General features: G+C 29.6%; 1 protein-coding gene across 2 annotated transcripts; it reads left to right on the top strand.

Moving 5' to 3' along the window:
• The first annotated feature begins 6,895 nt into the window (after positions 1–6,895).
• Positions 6,896–14,350, top strand: LOC110409552 (ARM-repeat/Tetratricopeptide repeat (TPR)-like protein). 2 transcript variants are annotated; one of them, XM_021418928.1, is made up of 4 exons: positions 6,896–7,194; positions 8,674–9,726; positions 10,696–11,572; positions 13,880–14,350. In XM_021418928.1, the coding sequence occupies exons 2-4, from the start codon at positions 8,758–8,760 to the stop codon at positions 13,921–13,923; spliced, it is 1,890 nt and encodes a 629-aa protein (XP_021274603.1). In that variant the 5' UTR covers positions 6,896–7,194; positions 8,674–8,757; the 3' UTR covers positions 13,924–14,350. The 2 variants fall into 2 exon arrangements, with proteins under 2 accessions (XP_021274603.1, XP_021274604.1); XM_021418929.2 differs by lacking the exon at positions 6,896–7,194 and adding an exon at positions 7,920–8,024.
• Positions 14,351–20,253: the final 5,903 nt, after the last annotated feature.

Below are 20,253 nucleotides of genomic sequence, written 5' to 3'. Positions count from 1 at the left end.
GTTCAATTTTTGGTTGTTGAAACTCTAATTCTACCTTCAACCAGTCTTTCCAGTTGATGTTTACAAATGGAAATTAAGGAGCCCAATCCTGCCAAATTAACCGATAAACTTGGTTGTAAATAGTTGCTTTGGTTAACAACTCAAATTTAAAGAATTTTAGGTCAATTTTATAAGGTTCCCTCTTAAAAATGATTAGATAACAAGAACATCCAAAATGATAGATTGAAAGATTTTATTAAATATAGGTCAGGAATAAAAGTTTTGAAATAATTTGATTAAGTTTAAATACTTTATCTAAATACCCATTTTTAATATAATTAACTTTTTACATGTTATTGATATTTTTTTTGAGCTTTATTGATTTATGGATGTTGATTTTACAAGTTAGATTTCTTAGTAGAACCTCAGGAAGTTAATTTAAACTTCTTTAAATTAAGTTAGCAAATAGGAAATAAATAATTAAATAAGAAAGAAAAAAGAAGAAATATAAAAGGTAACTAATTTGGGCCTCACAGGCTTTCGACAACCTTAGTGCTATTTTTAACACTAGAAATTCAACCGTGCCAGGCCCTTCTGCCATAAGCTTATTTGATCCAATCAAGAATTAAAAATATCTATCCATTAATCTGAAAAGTCTAGTAAAACATTACAAGTAACATGTAAAGTAAGGAGAAATTGGAATTTATTCAAACCTAGACCTGCGTAATATATTTTCATATTCTATGGTCAAAAGAAATGAATTAGTGTTCGGGCTGAGCTTAAGTCTTCAAAACTTGGTTCAAGCCCGTTTGAAATGTTGGCCGAGCCTAATCTGTTTTCCAAGCCTGGCCCTAAAGAGTTCAAATGGCCTTTTTCTCAAACCAAATTTAAATATGAGTTACAATTTTCTAACTCTTAAATTGTAAATTGTCCCCCTTTTTCTTTCAATTTTATGATATACGTAATCTTTAATTTGTAATAGGAGATAATATCTTTCATTTCATAAATTTCATTTTCTTTGTAAAAGAAAGTTTTATTAAATTTTAATCAAGTGAGAGAAACATATTGCAACACATCCTTCATCGGTAAATTATTAATATTTAGTGGTAAAATATTATAAAATACATAGTCATCTTCTATATGGAAACCCTTATGAGCCATGTAGTCAGCTAGAGTATTTCCTTTTCTAAAAATAGGCCGCATTCTAATGTCCCATTGATGCTGAAATAGTTGTTGAATGGCATGAATTAGATATGAGTTAGAACATGAATAATCATTACAGTACTGAAGTAATTTGCTATCCACTTGTAGTACTGGAGTTTTAACCCTAATTCTCGTAAAACCCTGTGTACATCTCGTTGTAATGTAAAGAGTTCAGATTTGATTGGGTTCCTACATTAAGTATGATCTCCAGCCTAGGAAGATTCATTTCAATAAGGTGGCACCATTCATGAACTTCATCTGTACAAGAATTTATTCAACCCTATACAACGTATAAACTTAGGATGGGATTATAGAACTTATATAACATTATTACTACATAGGCAATCAAACCAGTAAGATTTTGATCTCACTATGTCATCATGTTCTAACTTTTCTTTAAGGAGCAAAAATTTAAAGACCAATCATCTGCCCTCATTCAATCCAGATTTAGGATCACTTTAATTAGAATTTATTGCGCATATACATATGACTGGTAAACATTAATGAATGTCATTTGTATTCACGGCCGAAGTAGTTGGCATTTTTGGCAGAGATTGATGATTTATATCCTCCAAGGATTATGATCATTGATTAACCATGAGGGCAGAGCTCTACAAACTGGTTACAAAATTTTATGCTGCTTTTATTTTATACCTAATCTGGTTGGGAGAGTATTTATAACTTCCAGGATAAACAATATTCTTCTATATGATATACGTATTGTAATCTATGAATTTATTAACCGGCTGTGGCCCAAAAACTGCTGTTTCTTCTATCTCAGACGGCTGGCTAGAATGCAAGTAGCCCCCGTAAAATGGGTCCGGATGAATTTGCTTTTGGGTTTAAATGCAGCAAATTCAGCCAGCAGGGTTAGGTTATGGTCATCTGCAAAATATTTCAAAGGATGTTAGCGAAAATGTTACTAGTATATTTTCAATTTTGCTTTTGGGTCAAAATGAACCTTTTTTTAATTTTAAATTAATTAATATTGCAAATATTGCTTCTATTATAATATATATTTTCTGCGTTCTCTTTTAAACAAAATAGTAACTATTTCTTTTGAAAATAAAATTAGTAACTAAATGGAATAATCTTGGAAGAACTAGGGTTTTCTGCAAAGGTGAGAATGTTGTTTCATTTTGTTTGAAGGACATCGACTAATGTTCTTTTGTTTGTATGTTTATAAACATACATACGAATAGTCACTTATAATCGAATAGCACACATGTTACATATATGCATATGGGTACATACACGTATGAATATCTAATTGAAATATCATGAAGATACAAATTTAATATTTATAATTCTCTTAAAAGTTTTTAACATGCAATGAACAATTTTATTAAAAAAAGAGTGTACTACGCTAAAATAAAAATTTACATGGACTCAAATGGTTAATTTTATATTATCTTTCTCTTTTACAAAGTATAGGTACATCTTTGTGAAAAAAAAAGTATAAAAATATATTAAATTTTGACTAAAATTCTTTTTTTTTAGAATATTCGATTTAATGTCTTTGATAATCTTCGCATCATATTTATAATCTTTGGATCAAATCAAATAAAATCAAACATATAATTCAAATGACCGGTAAATTTTATCTAAACTATTCATGTAAGATAATTACTTTTCTGTTTGTCAAAATTTTTGTTTTTTTTTTATATTTATATTAAATAAATTGTGATAAATTATCAAAATTGTTCACCGTTCAGTCCACACAAATATTAATTGGTCGAGTGAACATTAGTGAAAATGGCGTAATGACCCAAAAAAGAAAAAGAACGTGAGAAATGACAACTCCAAAAGGAAGCTACAAATACGAAGAAATGGAATTTTGAAACTTTAGAAAAGTCACCTTCTCTCTCTCTCTCTCATACATACAAACAAAAACAAAGAGAGAAATTCTCCAACACAAATCCAATTCCAATTTCAAATTCATTTGCCAAATATATGAATCCATGGGCATGGGCATTGGGTCCCTGTTTGTCTCCAAAAAGTCGTGTGAAGTACAATACAAAAATTGCCATCAATTTATTTATTTTTTTATCTTCTAGCTAAGCCATATCCCACCTTGTGCACCCTAGCCATTGTTTTAATTGCTTTGCACACTAACTCCCAAAATGAAAAAGACTTCCACCCAAAAAATGAAAGAGACGGGTTTAATGTTTTGTGGCTCTCTTCAACTACAAGAAAGGTTGAAACAAGGCTTTCAAGGTCCACAACAAAGACAACCAATACAGAACTGGACTAGCTAGTTGACTTGGAACTTAATTCTTGGCTCTTGCCATTGTTGCATGTAAAAGAGATGGACACAAGAATGAACCATGATATCAATGCCGATGCCTTAATTTTTGCTATATGGTAACTTTAGGGATAAATTATTAGTATGATGGATTCACTGTTAGGGCACTCTCTTCTCAGATTTGCATTATGAACGCAAATTATTTCACAAAAATCTTGTACCATTTGAATTAAAAAGATTAAACGATGAGAAGAGTCTCGATTTCCTCATGTATGCTAAAGATATACATGGTGTCAAAGCCTCAACAATAAATTAGGTTTAAGCACTTTCCAATCTACTCAAAAAGGTTCAATTAATTTTTATTAGTAAATGTTACATCATCAAAAATATCTAGCATGTGATTTATTTATTGTAGAACAGAAAAAAAAATCCTTTTAGCAAATTGGAGATATATCCAATTTCCACAAAATATATCATTAATAAAGTTTTTCCCAACATGAGTTGTATATGAACAAACCAAATATATTTCATGCTTTTCAGTATACTACTTGGCATTTGTGGCACTAGGAACCTTCTGTAAGACATGTTTAAGTTCGGGTCCGAACCCAAGTAACCCCTTCCTCGAACCTCAACATTTATACATAAAAAGAAAAAAGAAAGTTAGAAAACAAACTCGTGAGATCCATGTGCAAATATTGTTCATGTTCAGCAGTGTTAGCAGTCTTATTTTTTGAGCCATAATTGTGCATGGGACATGTAGTGAAAGGTGGTAGATCCAAAAAAAATCGATAAGCTGAGTTGTCTATGTCATGGGGTTGGATGCCACTGCCTAGCCATCTCTTTTCTTGGAGTCAAAAGCAACAATCCTAATTCGTTCAATCCATCTCCTGCTTGAAAAGCTTTTATATATATATATATATATATGATTTATAATTTACCAGTATGTATATATAACTCAATAACTTGCCATGAAATAGAATGTTTGTAAAAAAAGTACAAAAAGCCAACAATATCTAAAGGATGAATTGCAATGTTGAACATGAAATGAAATATATATATTTGGTGGGGATAGCAGTAGTACTCTTGAGATATCAAAATAACATGTCTCTATCAATGTTGGGCATTCTACAGACAATTTGATTTGGAATCTTAAATTTCAGATTTTTACCACCCAAAAAACAAAACCAGATGAAAGGCTTTTAAAAATTTTATTAGGGTTAGATACATATAATATTTAAACCAGTAATTACATATTTTTTTTCTACATATGAGGATCAGAAAAGGACATTTGCATTGCCTAATATTTCATTTAGGAGGTGCATCAAAGCAAAGTTCAATGATGTTTTCGCCCACATAATGATTCCATCAAGATTTTAATGCAAAAAGATGTTCACAAAACAAGTTGTAAAATGCATTGAACCTAGTTTAACTTTTCCAGAAAACCCTCCACTAACATGTAAGTAAGAAACATGATTCCAGCATTATGCTAGGTGTTTGTGTGGAGAGTGAATTTTACTTTTCGTTAAGTAACCCAAGTGTATAAACTAAGGTTGCGTTTAATATATTACTAAAAATGTGATTGCTGAGTATATGATTGTTGAAAATATAATTTTACAGCGTTTAATATAATAAGGAAAAATAATGATTATAGAAAATATGATTGCTGAGAGAATTACACTGTAGTATTTAGTTTGTAAACATTTTACTGATAATATAATATAAATTGATAAAATTACCTTTATATATAAAAAAACATATAAGTTAAATAAATTTATAATTTTTAATATAAAATTTTACTTTTCAATTTTAAATAATTAAAATAATAACATTAAAAAATAACATAATATTTTTATATTAATTATTTAAATATTAAAATATATAAAATTATTAAATATTTATTTTCACCTTAAACTTATAAAAATTAAAAATAAAAAAATTATCCAAAAACAAATCTATCGACAAATAGATAATTTTAACGATAGATCATATTATCTATCGATAGATTATACTATTTATCAATAGATAAGTAATAATTGTTAAAAGTTTGAACGTAATCTATCGATAGATATTTAATTTTAAACATTCCTGAGGCTTGCACTAAATCTTTCCCTCTCAAATCTTCTCAATTTCTTAATAAATGTTATTGATTCTGAACCATTTAAGTATTTCTTTTTCAATTTTTGACATCAAAAGCATAAATTTTTCTCAAAACACTTTCAAATTTCTTGAAAATTTGAATTAAGATTTCATAAAATCCAAAGTCCTAATCTCTCTACTTTTTAAATTTGGTGGTGAAATTTAATCCAAATGTGTTGGTGACAGGCTATTTTCATACGAACAGTAAGAAGAAAGAGAATAAAGCAAGGTGAGAAGAAGGAGAAAAAGGCAAGAAGAAAGAAGGAGATGAAGACAAGAAGGAAGAAAATGAATTAGGCATGAAGAAGAGGAGGTTAATTTGGAAAAGAAAAATTATGCAACTTTCCTTTTGAAGATAGATAGAAAGTTACTTTCCCTTAATGCGAAAAAGGAATAACATTGGCTTCTCTTATTATAACATGATTATAATTGTAAGCACATCACATCCTTCTAAACTCAACCAAATGTTATTAATTGATTGCAGCCATTTAAATTGCAAAGAATGTCTTCCTTTTACATCATATCAAACATTCCCTAATAGAAAAATAAAAATTGATGCTTCGTAAAAGTAAAACTGATCAAATCATAAGAATTATCTTGATAATTGTTAATTCATTTATAAGTAAGAACCTTTTAGTATATATACTTCTTATAAAAAAATGTTTTTTTTTACATTCTAAAAATTTATTGAGTTTTAAACTATATGACAAAAAGTAATAAAAACTTGATTTTTTTCCTCTGAGCCAAATACAAGATTTTTAAATTACCACAATTAGATTGAAAGCTTAATTATTTATTATCATATGAGTTTAAGTTCTTATGTTAATTTAATTTTTTTTATAATTTAATAGATATATGGTATTTCTATAAACTTATGCCTGTAAAATTCGGGAATTTTTTACCGTGGATAATTCTTTTTCAACAAGGATTGTACGGGAGAAGAGTATGGGGTGAACGTTATGAAAATAGGAGTAGCAGGGACTCTTGGAGTAATTTCACTTCCCCCCATATTTTCAAAACGGTGAGAAAGAACAGAGACAGGCGTGTTAGAGCATGGGACCATAGCCCACAACTAAAGAGGAAAAAAACCGCAATAATAATACAACCAAAGGAAATAAGGCCTGGCCCATTTAAAAAACGGACACCCTTTCCATATAATTTCCCCACGCGCTATACCGCTGCTACCTCACCCACCACCCAATCAAACCCCTCTTAAGTGCTGCTTTCAGTGGTTCCCACAGCGCGTGAGGACACAATCGCACGTGGAATTGAATAATTTTTAGTTATAAAAATGGATTTTCTCTATTGCATTAAAACAGTGTTGGTCCTCTTTACTTTTAATTTTCATTTTCAAGCTTTCCTTACAGGAGCAAGATCTTCTTCACTTCGCTGTCAGAATCCAAACCCAAAAGAAGACATAAGGAGAAGAAGAAGGAAAAAAAAGAAAAAACGAGAACAAAAGTACCTCTTAGTTTCAGCTACAATAATCTCTCTCTCTCTCTCTCTCTCTCTCTCTGCCTTGCTTCTTCAAAGTTCACATTTTGAGCAAAGAACTGAAAGCTCTACCACAGAAAAATAAAAGAAAAAGCCTTTTCCTTTTTGTGTTTTTAGCAGACACTGATTCTTTCAAGGTATCATCTTTCTTTGTTTTTTTGACTATTTATTACTGGGTTTTCTTTTTATAAAAGTTCGGATTTTTTTTCCCTTCTAAAACTCAAGTTTATATTCTACTGTTCATATAAGCATCAAAGCAAAGGTTTGGAGGGAAATAATAGGTTCTGGGTTTTGTTTTCTTCACTGGATTGTTTGATTTTGTGAGTGCTTTTTCTTTTATTTTTTTAAAATGAGAATTTTGGATCTTAATTAAGAACTTGATGTGATTAATTTTGTTAATTAAAGCATTGCACTTTAGATCCAATTCATCGCAGAATGTGGTAGCTGAGATCAGAATAAGCCATGCTCTTTGTTTGTTCATGCCATGATGCTCATTTTGTGCTTGAGAGTTTATATATATTTCAATTAAGTTATTACTTTGTCTTAATATCCTTGTAAACTAAGATTGAAATAATTTTGCAGCATTATCATTTTTTGGCTTAGACATTAGGGAAGTAATGGAATTATTTTGACTTTGTTCGATTATTTTTAGTCTTCTTTTCGTTGGTATTCGAAGTGGATACAGATGCTTAAATGTTATACTTCATAGGCATAATAGTATACGTAAAGGTAAACGAGTGAAAAGAAAATAAATATTTTTTCCATGCAATATTGAGGGTTTTTGTTTAGCTTTTTTTTAGTCTTGTTTTCTTCACTTGAATTTGGATTTGACTAGGAAGGTTCTTTCAGTTTGAAGAGCACTGTCAATTTGCATATAATGTCAAAGATGCTACTTGCCTAAGGAGCTGGTTTTGGTCATTTTCAGCTTACATACTCTGCAAAAGGACAAGTCAAATATAATAAAAAAGTATATATCTTGCATGCTTATTGCCCTCTAATTTTTGGAATTTTAGGTTGGGATGTATGTTCGATGAAATCTAGTAGAAACCAGAGAAAGTGACAGATTGTATTTAGAAATTAGGCAATCGGTCCCCAAGGGGACACTGTAAACTGTTAGAATTTAAAACTTTAACCTAGAGGTCTCATGTTTGAATCTTGGGGTTGGGAGAATGGTGTTTTTGTGATGGGAAATGGCTACCACCTTTTTTGTAGCTCAAGCTCAATGGACTTTCACGTGTACTTAGAAGAAAAAAAAGAAGCTATGCAATTGATTAAGAATAAATTGAAAATGTAAACATTTTAACTTCAAAAGAATTTAGAGTAATATGTAGAAATAATGAGTAATTCTGGATTTTTTGCAACTTTATCAGCTTGCATAAATGAGATCGGAGAGCACTGGATTTGTTTGGTGATTGATAAGAGAGTACTGAATTTGCTTTTTAATAAAAATATATGGTTTAGGTTCATTATGATGGTTATAAACATAGAGATCCATACTTGCCATTACCAGAGAGTCAAGCTCCTTTCTTTTCTTACCACTGCTGTAAAAATATAGTTTTAAACAAATTTCTTCTTTTGCAAGCTAGATGCTGATCTAAATCATCATTGTTATGCAGTGTTGAGGCTTTCTTATATGATTTCCCATGTGGTGAGAAATCTACTTGGTGCCATATGAATCTTATGCAGATAACAATCTGAACATGGATAAAGTATCTCCGGATTGTCCATACCCAGGGTGCTTTTTCTGTGTCATGAAGGAAGGAAATCCCAGTAAGCGCAGAGCCAGTATTCTGAAATTCTTTAGAGATCTTCCTTCACAAGATGATGATGGTCAAGTTCTACCTATCAGTGGCCTTTGGAATACTGCCATGGCACATCCTAATGATCCTGAATTCATTGAGTTGGGGATCTTTGAGTGCATGGCTGCACTAATATGGAAGGGTCTCAAAAATCGCCGCTGGCTTTCTCATGACCAAAACATATATATTCCTTATTATGCCGCACATATTATTGGATCCTACACCATGAACATCGAAGAGTTCGCTGAAACTGCTGTGCATGCTAGTGTAATTCCTCCCTTGGTTGAGCTTTTGAGAGGGAGGTTGACTTGGGTTGAACAAAGAGTGGCAGTGCGAGCTCTAGGACACTTGGCTACATATACAAGCACTTTTCCTGCTGTAGCAAGTCATGGAGAAATTCTTGAGGTCTCCATTCAGCTGGCAATAAGTTCACTGGAAATAGTTTACTCTCACTTTTATCAATATGTTGATAGGAGGCTAAGTTATCACTGTGATTTGCTTACTCGTGGTATGGGTGGTGTTGAAATGGAGTCAAGGAAGGCTGAAGAATGGGCCAGTCAGCTGCAATGTTGGTCCCTTCAACTCATTAATTGCTTTGCTTTTAAGCCTGAGTTTCTTCCCACCATATGCAAACCTGAATTTCTTGTAAAACTACCAGGAATGTGGGGTGGACTTGTTAATGAAAACTCACCAGCTGGTATTGGTTTGTTAAGAACCATCTGTCATCATAAGCTTGGTAGGGGACCTGTTGCTAGCTGTCCTGGCATTATCGAAGCTTTGTGTAATATTGCTCGCTCATCAGATGATTGGCAGTATATGGCTATTGATTGTCTTCTTTGGTTGCTTCAAGATCCAAGCACATGTCTTAAGGTATATTCCTCTAATATCTGGGTGATAAAATTTAATGAAAATTCCATATTGGTGTAGAAGGCCTGGGGTCTCTGATACCTTTTGGGTTGTCTTTTCCCATTATGACCACATTTTGTGACTGAGTCTCTCTTTTGCAGTGCCCATCTTCTGTAACAACAGACTCTATTTCTTCAATGGAATCTAATCAAAATCATTGAGCATGCATACTTTCTTAATTTATTTGAATTCCATTTCACCTTTTTATTTTTTGGATGGTTAAGTTGGGGAAGAGGGAGTTTGGACTCAATAACTTTAAGAGGTATTATATGAGTACCAGGATGATATTTTCTTTGCCATATCCACCAACATTTGCTGTTCATCTTCATATATATTCTATTGAAGAATTATATTATCATCTAATAAGCCATGCAGCCATGTAGATTGCTTTTGATCAAAATTTCATTTAAAATTCTGAAACATTTGGGGAATGCTCCTTTCTTTTTTCAATGTGGGACATATGTCTTGAACTCAAACTAAAGGTGTCTGGGAGATGTGATACTTTCTTGTGATCTTGCTTGACCTTGACTTCCTCCTTTTTGAGTAAAGTCTCTTGTAATGCAGTCAAGGTACTCAGACTTATGCCCTCATTTTGTTTTTTTGTCATTTATCAGATATAAAAAATATCTTGATTCCTGACATATAGAAAGCCTGAGCATTTGTACCGAAACTAGTTAAGTAAATGAAGAAGCATCCACATGTTGGTTTGTTTTAATTATTCATTCATTCGTTTAGTTTATATTTACTTTAAGTTCTAAAGCTGCCACATGAAGTCCAAGAATAGGTTTTGTTATGTTGATACAACTACCTTTGGTCGAGAGCCTTATCTCCATTAGAAACTTAACTATGTGACACACGACTAAGTTGTTCACTTTTGGCTTTGGGATATAGCTGTGGTAGTCTCCATAGAACTCATATTCATTTGTCATACAGGTGATAGATAAGGCAGTACCTGCTCTAGTAGACCTTGCAGAGATTACAACTCTGGGTGATCACAAAAAGCTTGGAGATTCCATTGTTAATGTTCTTCAGGAATGTATTCAATCTCAAGGGACAGGACGCAGCTCTCTCAGTAACCGCACAAAAGAACTGATAGAAGAACTGTTGAGTTCAAGGCAGAGATTGAAGTGGGAAAAGAATATGCCAAAGGAGGATCTCCATATAAAACAGGCTGCTGCTCTAGTGGTCAAGCTTGAAGGAAACTCTCTTTTCTCATCAGGAAATATATCTGGAGCTGCATCAAAATACTCAGAAGCACTATCATTGTGTCCAATGAGATCCAAGAAAGAGAGAGTTGTTCTCTACAGTAATCGAGCTCAGTGTCATCTTCTATTGCAGCAACCATCGGCAGCCATTAGTGATGCTTCACGTGCATTATGTCTTCACAACCCACTTAATCGTCATGCCAAAAGCCTATGGAGAAGAGCTCAGGCTTATGACATGCTCGGTTTAGCTAAAGAGAGCTTGCTAGACGCCATTCTCTTCATAAACGAATGCTCCCAGTCAAATGACCCTGATCTTTCAGTGAGGCAAAATAAGGTTCCTGACTATGCCGAACGGCTAGTCAAGAAGCAGATGCGTGCAGCTTGGTTATTTAGAGAGGCAGCTATCAAACTGGGGGGTGTGCATTGTGAGGGTGATGCAGGTGACATGTATGGCCAGGATACTGATGACTCTGAATGGGAGACAGCTAGTGAAAGTGATATTGGAAATGATGGAAGGGATGAAATGGGTGACGATGATGATGATGATAGCGAATGGAAGAATGAAGATGAGAGGAAAGATAAATATGAAAAACCCTCAATGAAAGGTAAAATTGAATATTTTAATGCTTTATAAAACTTTGACATGTTTAGTGTTCTTGCATCTGTGACCAACTAAACAGTAACAAACAATAATTATAATTGAAAGAAGGAAATCTGTTTATATTCCTGTTTTGGTTGCTGAAAAGGAGGGGTGGGGGCCCTGTTCACTACATAGCAATATGATATCAACATATCATCATTTAACAGTTATCTTGCAGTTGTTGGGGCATAGCCCACTTCATAGACATACCTCCTTTATCCCCTTCAAAAGAGGAGGTTGCAATTTAGACTCTCCTGCTAATACATTCTCAATTTCCGCTATTCTATGTTTCCATTGCATCATTTTAAGATGCCATGCAAGCTCTTCTATGTCAACAACTTTGCCATTATGATTATTGATAAACAGATTTTGAGATTCATTGAGGAACAGATCTTTACAAAATCAAGTGACGGCTTATATAAGCATTCTATTGGCTATGAGCATATCTTTTTTCCCTTCCTACCCAAAACATTTTTATCGTTATAGGAAATACAGTATTTGCCCACCGCAGTCTCAAAAGTTATATAGCCTCTGAATGAAATGAAAACCTATAAAATCCAGAAGGATAAAATAGTTTAGAAGAATTTGTTCTTTATCCCTTAATTAAATTTTTTAAATTCTATTGGTTATGTGTAACTAAATGATCAATGCTTTTAGCTAATATGGCTGCAGATTGGGTGGCAAACCAGTCAAAGAGGGATTGTGCTTTTCAAAAAATTAACCTACATATTCCTTGATGTACATTCTGAGTAGAAATGGATTACCCACTTCCTAGTTTTTGGTCTAAAATCTTAGAGATTTCTGTTTTATATGACTTCTCACACAAGATTCTTAGAATGGGTTCTGTTGTTGGTTAAGACCTCTTAGATAATTCATTGTATGGATTTTTTTTTTCTCCCAATATTGGTGGAATAAAATCCTTTCTGGCCAACAGAAAAATCTCAGTGCTTTTAGGGTTTCAAGTTGCTGTGTTTGCATTTTTTTTTTTGGATGCAAACTTTGTTTGCATATTACTGGTGGGAATAAATCATGTTACATATTGAGCAGTAAAATTGGTTAGTTTGCCAGTATTTTATTATTACCCTATTCTTATTGCAAGGATGCAAAAACTTCGGATTTGTCCTGCAACTTAATTATTAGAGGGGCCAAGTCTTACACATTTGTTGTCCACCCTACTTGAACTTAGAATATTGTAGAAACCCGCTCTTCTATACAGTTGAGCTACATTCAAGTGTTGACTTGATTTGGTACTTGAGATTGTTAGCAAAATGAGTTGATCCTACGCCCCAGACAAAAGCTAGTTTGCTAAGCTTTGGCTTGTTGGTTGACCATATGAAGTTATTTATGTATTATAAAACTGATATATATAATATAATTATATTTGATTTATAAAAATAGTTCTTAATTTCGAAAACAACTAAGCAGACATTTTCTTGTTATATATTAAGCCAATACTGTAATCTTTTCTTTTTTCTTGTAATGAAACTTTGATTTGGGAGACATGGGCTGGGGATTAAATTTGAATGGTCATGTGTCAATGGGAAATGTTTCAATTTTCTGTTTTTAGTCCAGAAGAATAGATTAAGACTAAAAAAAGTGATGAATTGTGGCTTTCAAGGAAAAGATAGGACAGAATGGTATAATAATCATAAAAAGTCTAAAGAAAAAAAGAAGGCAAGTTTGTTTCCTGAGCTCTATAGCAGCCAAAAATATCTTCCACAAAAGCAAGCAATACGAAGACCAGAAGAACGTGTGAAGAGTGTTTGGCTATCTTTTGTTGTTTGCTTATGTTAGAATAAGAAACTGGAATGTCTGTCATAATTAATCTGTGATAATGCTATTGACTTGTAGCATCATAAAATTGTTGATTTGACTTTTGTTAGAATATCATGAGAATGAAGACATGGACAAATGCATACATTCTTATATCAGCTTTTTGGGCTTGAGGGGTTGAATGAAGTGCACTCTTAAATGATTAATTTCGGGAGTGTTATATATGTTTATTAAGGAATTATGATGTTGTACAGCTTGTTACCATGGTGTGAACTAAGTTTCATCCTTAGGTAGTTTTCCTGCATGTTTAATATATGGTTCTGTTAAGGGGTGGAAGCATAGACTTTCTTTTTTTCTCAATCTTCAGCTCAACAACAACATGAACAAAGTTTTTGTATAGTTCTTTGTTTGCATGGGGCCCATGATGTTGGAAACCTAAACAATGTGTTGTTTTTGGCCATTAATCCTGAGCAATGTTTTGGTTGCTTGAATTTTACAGACATAAAGCACGGATTCAATGTGCAGCTCACTGATGAACCATGAGTGTTATGATGAAGGACAAACAGCTTGGATGTAGCCGTCCAGTGAACAAAAGCTACCATGATTTGGCATCTGTTATCTCATACACTGAAGCTATAGCCTAGTTGCGCTTAAAGTTGCTCTCATGTCTGGCTTAGTTTTAGAAGAAGCAAGTTAGAAGGAAAAGTTGTCTTTTGTCATTGTGTTTGGAGGTAAAACTTGTTTTACAAACATTTCATATTTGTTTTATTTTTTTTTTATTCTGATTTGTTCTTGTTAATTTCAACTGTAGAAAAGTGACAATAGATTTTGAGTGTAGAGAACCATTTTGTCTGGAGGGGTTTGAAGCTTTGAGTGATCTCAAGATCCTTGTGTATATAAAACCCTTAAGGGTTTTTGACACTGAACTATCATATTTAAATGATAATTGTGATCTCTTATGATGGTTCAATATTTTATTGTGTGGGAAAAGTACTGGATAATCATGCTAGTTATGAGGTTTATGGAAAGGGTATATCTACAACTAAGTATATTTAGCTCAATGCTCGGTGCATGTATTTTCTTATCAAAGAGTTTGTTCGAATCTTTTTCTCACCAATAAAAAAATTGCTCAATTTGAAAGGGAGAAATTTCTATATAGACATTTCTATTATGTCTATTTAACGTTTTAACAAATTCAAGATTTGATATGTAATTATAACTTATCATATGATCATCATATATTCACTTTTGTATTATAAAAATAATATATTTACACCATCATAACATATTAGAATGAAATTCTCATAATATCGTTTAATTAAATTAAAACAATGTTCTTAAAAAGATCATCAAGAAGTGTCGTATTAAGAGGATATTAGAAAGTCATACTCATAAATAAAATTATAAACATGAATAATATTGACTTATATTCTTTCTGCACGTCTTTAAATATTTATGGAGCAATGATTTAGAGATGTGCATGTGTTTAAATAAACTGTCTCGGGGAACGCACCATGAAGTTTGTTCAGGTTGGTCTCTGGTAGCAAAGATGCGATTTGACTTTTTTATTTCAAGTTTTAGCACAGACATCAAGATAGTTAACTGTTCTGCTAGTGGATTTTATGTGACGTCTATTGTTATAAGTTAGACTCTTAATTTATTTGTGGCTAGCAGTTGTCCATGTCATATTTTAGTAGTTGGAGCTTATCTTAATTATTTATTAAATGATAATTCAATTTTCAGTCCTAAATATTGGGGCACACTGGCACGTCACGTGTACCGCTTTTTGGACTATAAAGATCCGGTCCTTACCGGGGTCTTCTAAATTTGCTATAGCAACAAACAAACATAATAATATAAAAAAATTTAATTTATTCTATATGAAAAAGATTTTTTCTTATATCATAATTCAATTATGATAAAAATAAATAACATGTGAAAAAAAAAGAAGCAAAATAAAAATTGATCAAGGAAATTTTATCTTGGAAGTTAGAATTTCAAATTTAAAGGCGCGTTTGTTTTGAAGTATAAACTTTTTCAAAAAATATTTTTAAGATATAATGATATTTGAATGACTGAAAATAAAAGACTCTTTGACTTTGAAAATTGTCTTACAACTTTGAGGGGTGTAAGACAACTTCTGTCACGCTAAAACAAAAACGACTCTTGTTTAGGAAAAAAAAAATCCTATCCTAAAGCCCTAAGTCTTTAATATTATATTAGTATTTGGTATGAGAGAAATGAAAGTATATTTTTTATAATGTATCTAATTATATTATATTATATTATTTATTTTATAAAAAACTAATATAATATAAGATTGCAATACAATCACATTACAGCCAATGATGTAATGCGATTATAATCTAAAACCAATACAATTACATTATATTGTATTTTGTAATATTTTTAAATATATTTTTATCCTTCAATTTTATTACCTTGTTAAAAATATTTTATAATATTATAATTAAAATAAAAAATATTAAAATATAATATATAATATAAGAATCAAAAATTAAAATAAAATATAAGAAATTAAAATTTATATAATATAGGTAAAAAAAATTAAAATAAAATACATAATATAAAAAATTATATTAAAAATGAAAATAAAATATATGAGATTATAATAAGAAATGAAAATAAAATATATGACATTAAAATTATATTTAATGGATGATATTACATAAAAATTAACAATAAAAAATATAAGTATATTAAATTTATATTTTAATAAATATGAGTAATTTTAAAAATTAACATTACATTCTTACCAAAGTATTTGTAAACTAAACGTTGCAATGTTATTTTCCTTACATTTTAATCATTATTTTACTTGTATACCAAACACTGTAATATTATTTTCCTTACAATCACATTACCAATAATCACATTGCATTGTAAATTACTAAACGCCACCTATCATCCTTAACTTTTAATATAATTTAAATATTCATCTTTTATTTCATTCAAAACCAAGGATGGCACCTCATTAAGTGATATGGTCGTAGCCCTCCAAAATTAAAAAAAGAAAAATTCATATCATATAAATTTTTAAAAAATGTTTATATATTTTCTTAATGTCTCTTCAATATAATTTTTTATTTAATAATTAATACAAATAAACAATAACAAAATGATCTCACATATTAAATTTAGTTTTTTTTAATTTTTCTTTTAATTTGTATTATTAATTTTAATTTATAATTATTTTTTTCATTTATAATCTATTTGTTCATACGTTTTAAATTCCTATATATTTTCTTTTCAAATTTCTATTAACCATCAACTATATTCTTTTTTTTCTTTTGTTATGTTATATATGGTATCTATTTTCTATTTATTATGTTTTTCTTTTTTCTATTATGTAAATTTTATTATCTATGATTTTAATCTTTAAAAATTAATAAATTATTATTTAATTTTCAAATATAAGTTTTAGTGTTGCATTGTCACTTAAAAATTTAATAATATATTATTTTTTATTAATCCAGATTGTGTAAGAAGAAATTAACTTGAATATATTTTTTTATGTGTTTTACGTTTTATATTTAATTGAAGAAAATTATATTGAACATATAATCTTTAAACAACCCTGATTATATAAGAGAAAATTTTTAATTTTTCATATTGTATTTAACTAATTATATTTATATGTTATAGTTTTATATTTAGTATTATAAGTTTAAATAAAAATAAAATAAGAATTTGGATATTGATTGCATTAATTTTTTTAAGTTTGATTAAAATATAAGTAATTGAAAATAATTTACAAATTCTTAAAAAAAAATTGTAAATTGTCCAAATGATTCGCTTACACTTAAACCACCAAGTTTCAACTCATAAATAAAAGTAATGTGAATAAAAATAGTTAACATTCAATATTAAAAAAATTGATATTTTTCTGTACATAATTAATAATTGATAGATTTGAATTCAAAAAACATGATCCAGTATAACTTTCCTAAAAGACCTGTTGTTTTTATTTTATTTTATATTATATAAAATTCTTTTTTATTTTCAATCTTTTGATTTGTGATTAAATTTAATATATTAATTTTTAAAATTTTTAACTTCTATTTTTTTGTCTTTGACTCTTAACAAAAGTTGACTAGCTTTACTTATGCTCAAAATAATAAAATTTTAAATCAACGTCCTTTTATTTCCTTCAAAACAATAAAACATAATAATAAAGCACTTACATGTTTGAGATAAATATTTTTCAAAAGATGATCTAAGTAATAGAAAATATTTTTAATAATTTATCTAAATAATAGAGATATTAAATTTTTTTATAAAATATAGAAAAGATTTTTTCTCAACAATTTTTTTTATGATTACCAAATAGACTCTAACTTGAAAAGTTGAATTTTTAAGTAAGTTTATTGAATTATAAATTTGTTTATAGAGTTTGAAAATTTCATTATTGATATTTTAGAATAATAATTTTATATATTTGATCATTAAACAAAAAAGAAACAAAAATCTAATTTCTTACAATGTTATCAACTTGGGACATCTAGTAAATGAATATAGGTTATGAAAATACAGTAGACTTCGTGAAGTTAGTAAAAAATTGGGGTTGAATGATAGCTTTCTTCTACCACTATTAAACAACCTTTTCTTCCCTCAAATTTTTTTTTTAAAAAAGGTAACCTTTAATTAAAAATTTAAATTCCAACGGTGGGTGTTGGGAGTTAGGACCATTTGGTACCATTTTTATTTCCTCACCTATAGCTTTAAACGAACAAGTCCCCACTGCCTAATCTCTCATTGGAGAAGAAAGATTAAAATACCGTCGCATTTAATTTAATAATAAATATTGGTATTAATAATATTGATATTTCTCATATCAAATAAAATAAGTAAAAGAAAATCCAAGTTCAACAAAAACTTTTCTTCTGCTAACAGACAAAAGAATTCCATTTCCCAAAGCCTTCCACGCAATGACAGACATGCCATGCTATGCTATCTCTATGGATTTCACCAAAACTCAAAAAAGTGCCTACGTCACGCCATTCGAAACCGCGCATCCTTTCTGGCTACTTGCTCCTCTAGCTCTCTCTCACTCTCTCTCTTAACATGCACGCTCGAGGAAAATAAATATTTACAAAAACAAATATTTGGTAAAAAAAGAAAATAATGAAAAAGTCTTTTTATATAAATACATAAAATAATTGTTCATTTTACAACTTTTTTCTATATAAATACATAATTGTCATTTTACATTACGCTACAGTAAGCTTTAGTGACCTTTCCTAGCTTACCTGTGTTGTACTCGGCTTTAAAGATTTTGACTTTGTTGCGATGTTTATAGAGATTTGACTTTGTTTTTTCTTTAAAGGGAGAGATGGACTTTAATCTTTTATACTTTATTGCATTTATATATATAATTTTTTTAAAAGAATAATTAGAACACAACTATTTCAAGAGAAATAATATACCTTAATTATTGAACTTAATATTTTGAAACATTTATATATACCTTCAAAATACCAAATAATGTATATTTGTTGTTAAACGGTGCTTTTATGCTCTTGTTATGATAATATTTATAAAAAAATTTGTAATCGATACATTATCTTCTTTTAAAAGTGGTGAGAAATAAACAAAAAAAAATCATAAAATAGAGATTTCATTTACCTTAACAAATACATATAGGCATTCATTAACTAGACACTTGTCAAAATTCTTGAAATTTATATAAAGAATGTTAATTTTTGTTTTTTCTTTTGAATTTATTTTTTATACAAAATAAAAGATAAAAATATCAAGCAAGCAGAGATAAAATTTATAAAAGCACTTGGAAATAACCAAAATAATTTATATTCTTAGTTTCTTGAAACATAGAATTGTTTTAGAAAATAGACATCAACGCAAATTCAATTATAAAAATGAAAAGAAAGGGTTGTCTTAATAATTTTAGACTAAAGTGAGAAAGTAATAATTGAAAGTTGAAAGAATTAAAATGTAAATGTATATGAGTATTTGATTTTATTAGTTATTATATATTTTTTACTTAAATAATAAGATTTAAATCTTATTTTCTTAATTATTAAAAAAATACAAACACATAATTTCTACCATGGTGCTCAAATCCAACAATTAGAAAATTGCATTGACTCATGTCATGTGTGTAACAACATCATAGTGGGTTTGTACCATATTTTTTAGAAATAATTTACAGTACTGTTACTTAGACCGTTGGATTTTATATAGTTTATTTATATTTAATTATTATATTTGACTAGGGAGGGTTGATTAAAAATTAATGATGTGGTCCCAAAGAAAACTCGTGCCATGAATGATTGCCACTTTTTCCAATTGTTGAAAGACTATTACATTGAAATTATGAATGAAATAACAAGTGACACTATAATTATTAGTTTTCAAAAATTAAAAATGAAAGAGAAACATTTGTATAATTAAAACATTTTTTATTAAAAATATTATTTTTGTCTAATGTTTCTTAGACATTAAATTAAAAATAAAAATATACGTGAACTTTATGTTGTCATTTGTTTAGCCATTTTTCAAGGATTTATTATTTTTATAATATTTTATTAAAACTCAAAATAGAGTTTCAAAGGCTAAAACGATTCCTTCCAAGATAAAAAGAGAACTATCTTCTAGAAGAAAGAAATGTAAGATACAAATAGTGTATTATTGTTATTTCATCATACTCTTTGACATGGTAGCGTTTTATGCAACTTTAATTGAACAATACTATACTAGAAGGGTTAACTTAATAAGTAAAATTGTTATTTCATAATATCAGCATATATTTCTCTCATTCAAATGATACCACGTTATTTTATTTATAATGTTCTCAAAATCTACTTTTAACTTAGGTTTAGTAAACTAATTATT

This window comes from Theobroma umbraticum, unplaced genomic scaffold, assembly GCF_002168275.2.
Source record: "Theobroma umbraticum cultivar Fairchild unplaced genomic scaffold, ASM216827v3 scaffold_44.0, whole genome shotgun sequence".
Lineage (NCBI taxonomy): Eukaryota > Viridiplantae > Streptophyta > Magnoliopsida > Malvales > Malvaceae > Theobroma > Theobroma umbraticum.
Note: the sequence above shows the minus strand (reverse complement) of the source record. Positions and strands in the feature narration are given on the sequence as shown.

Bases quoted from the DNA above. Each gene is read 5' to 3' on its own strand.
- LOC110409552 (XM_021418928.1), top strand. From the start codon at position 8,758: ATGGATAAAGTATCTCCGGATTGTCCATACCCAGGGTGCTTTTTCTGT. The intron at 9,727-10,695 runs GTATATTCCTCT...TTTGTCATACAG, and splicing joins ATCCAAGCACATGTCTTAAG to GTGATAGATAAGGCAGTACC. The intron at 11,573-13,879 runs GTAAAATTGAAT...TGAATTTTACAG, and splicing joins TGAAAAACCCTCAATGAAAG to ACATAAAGCACGGATTCAAT.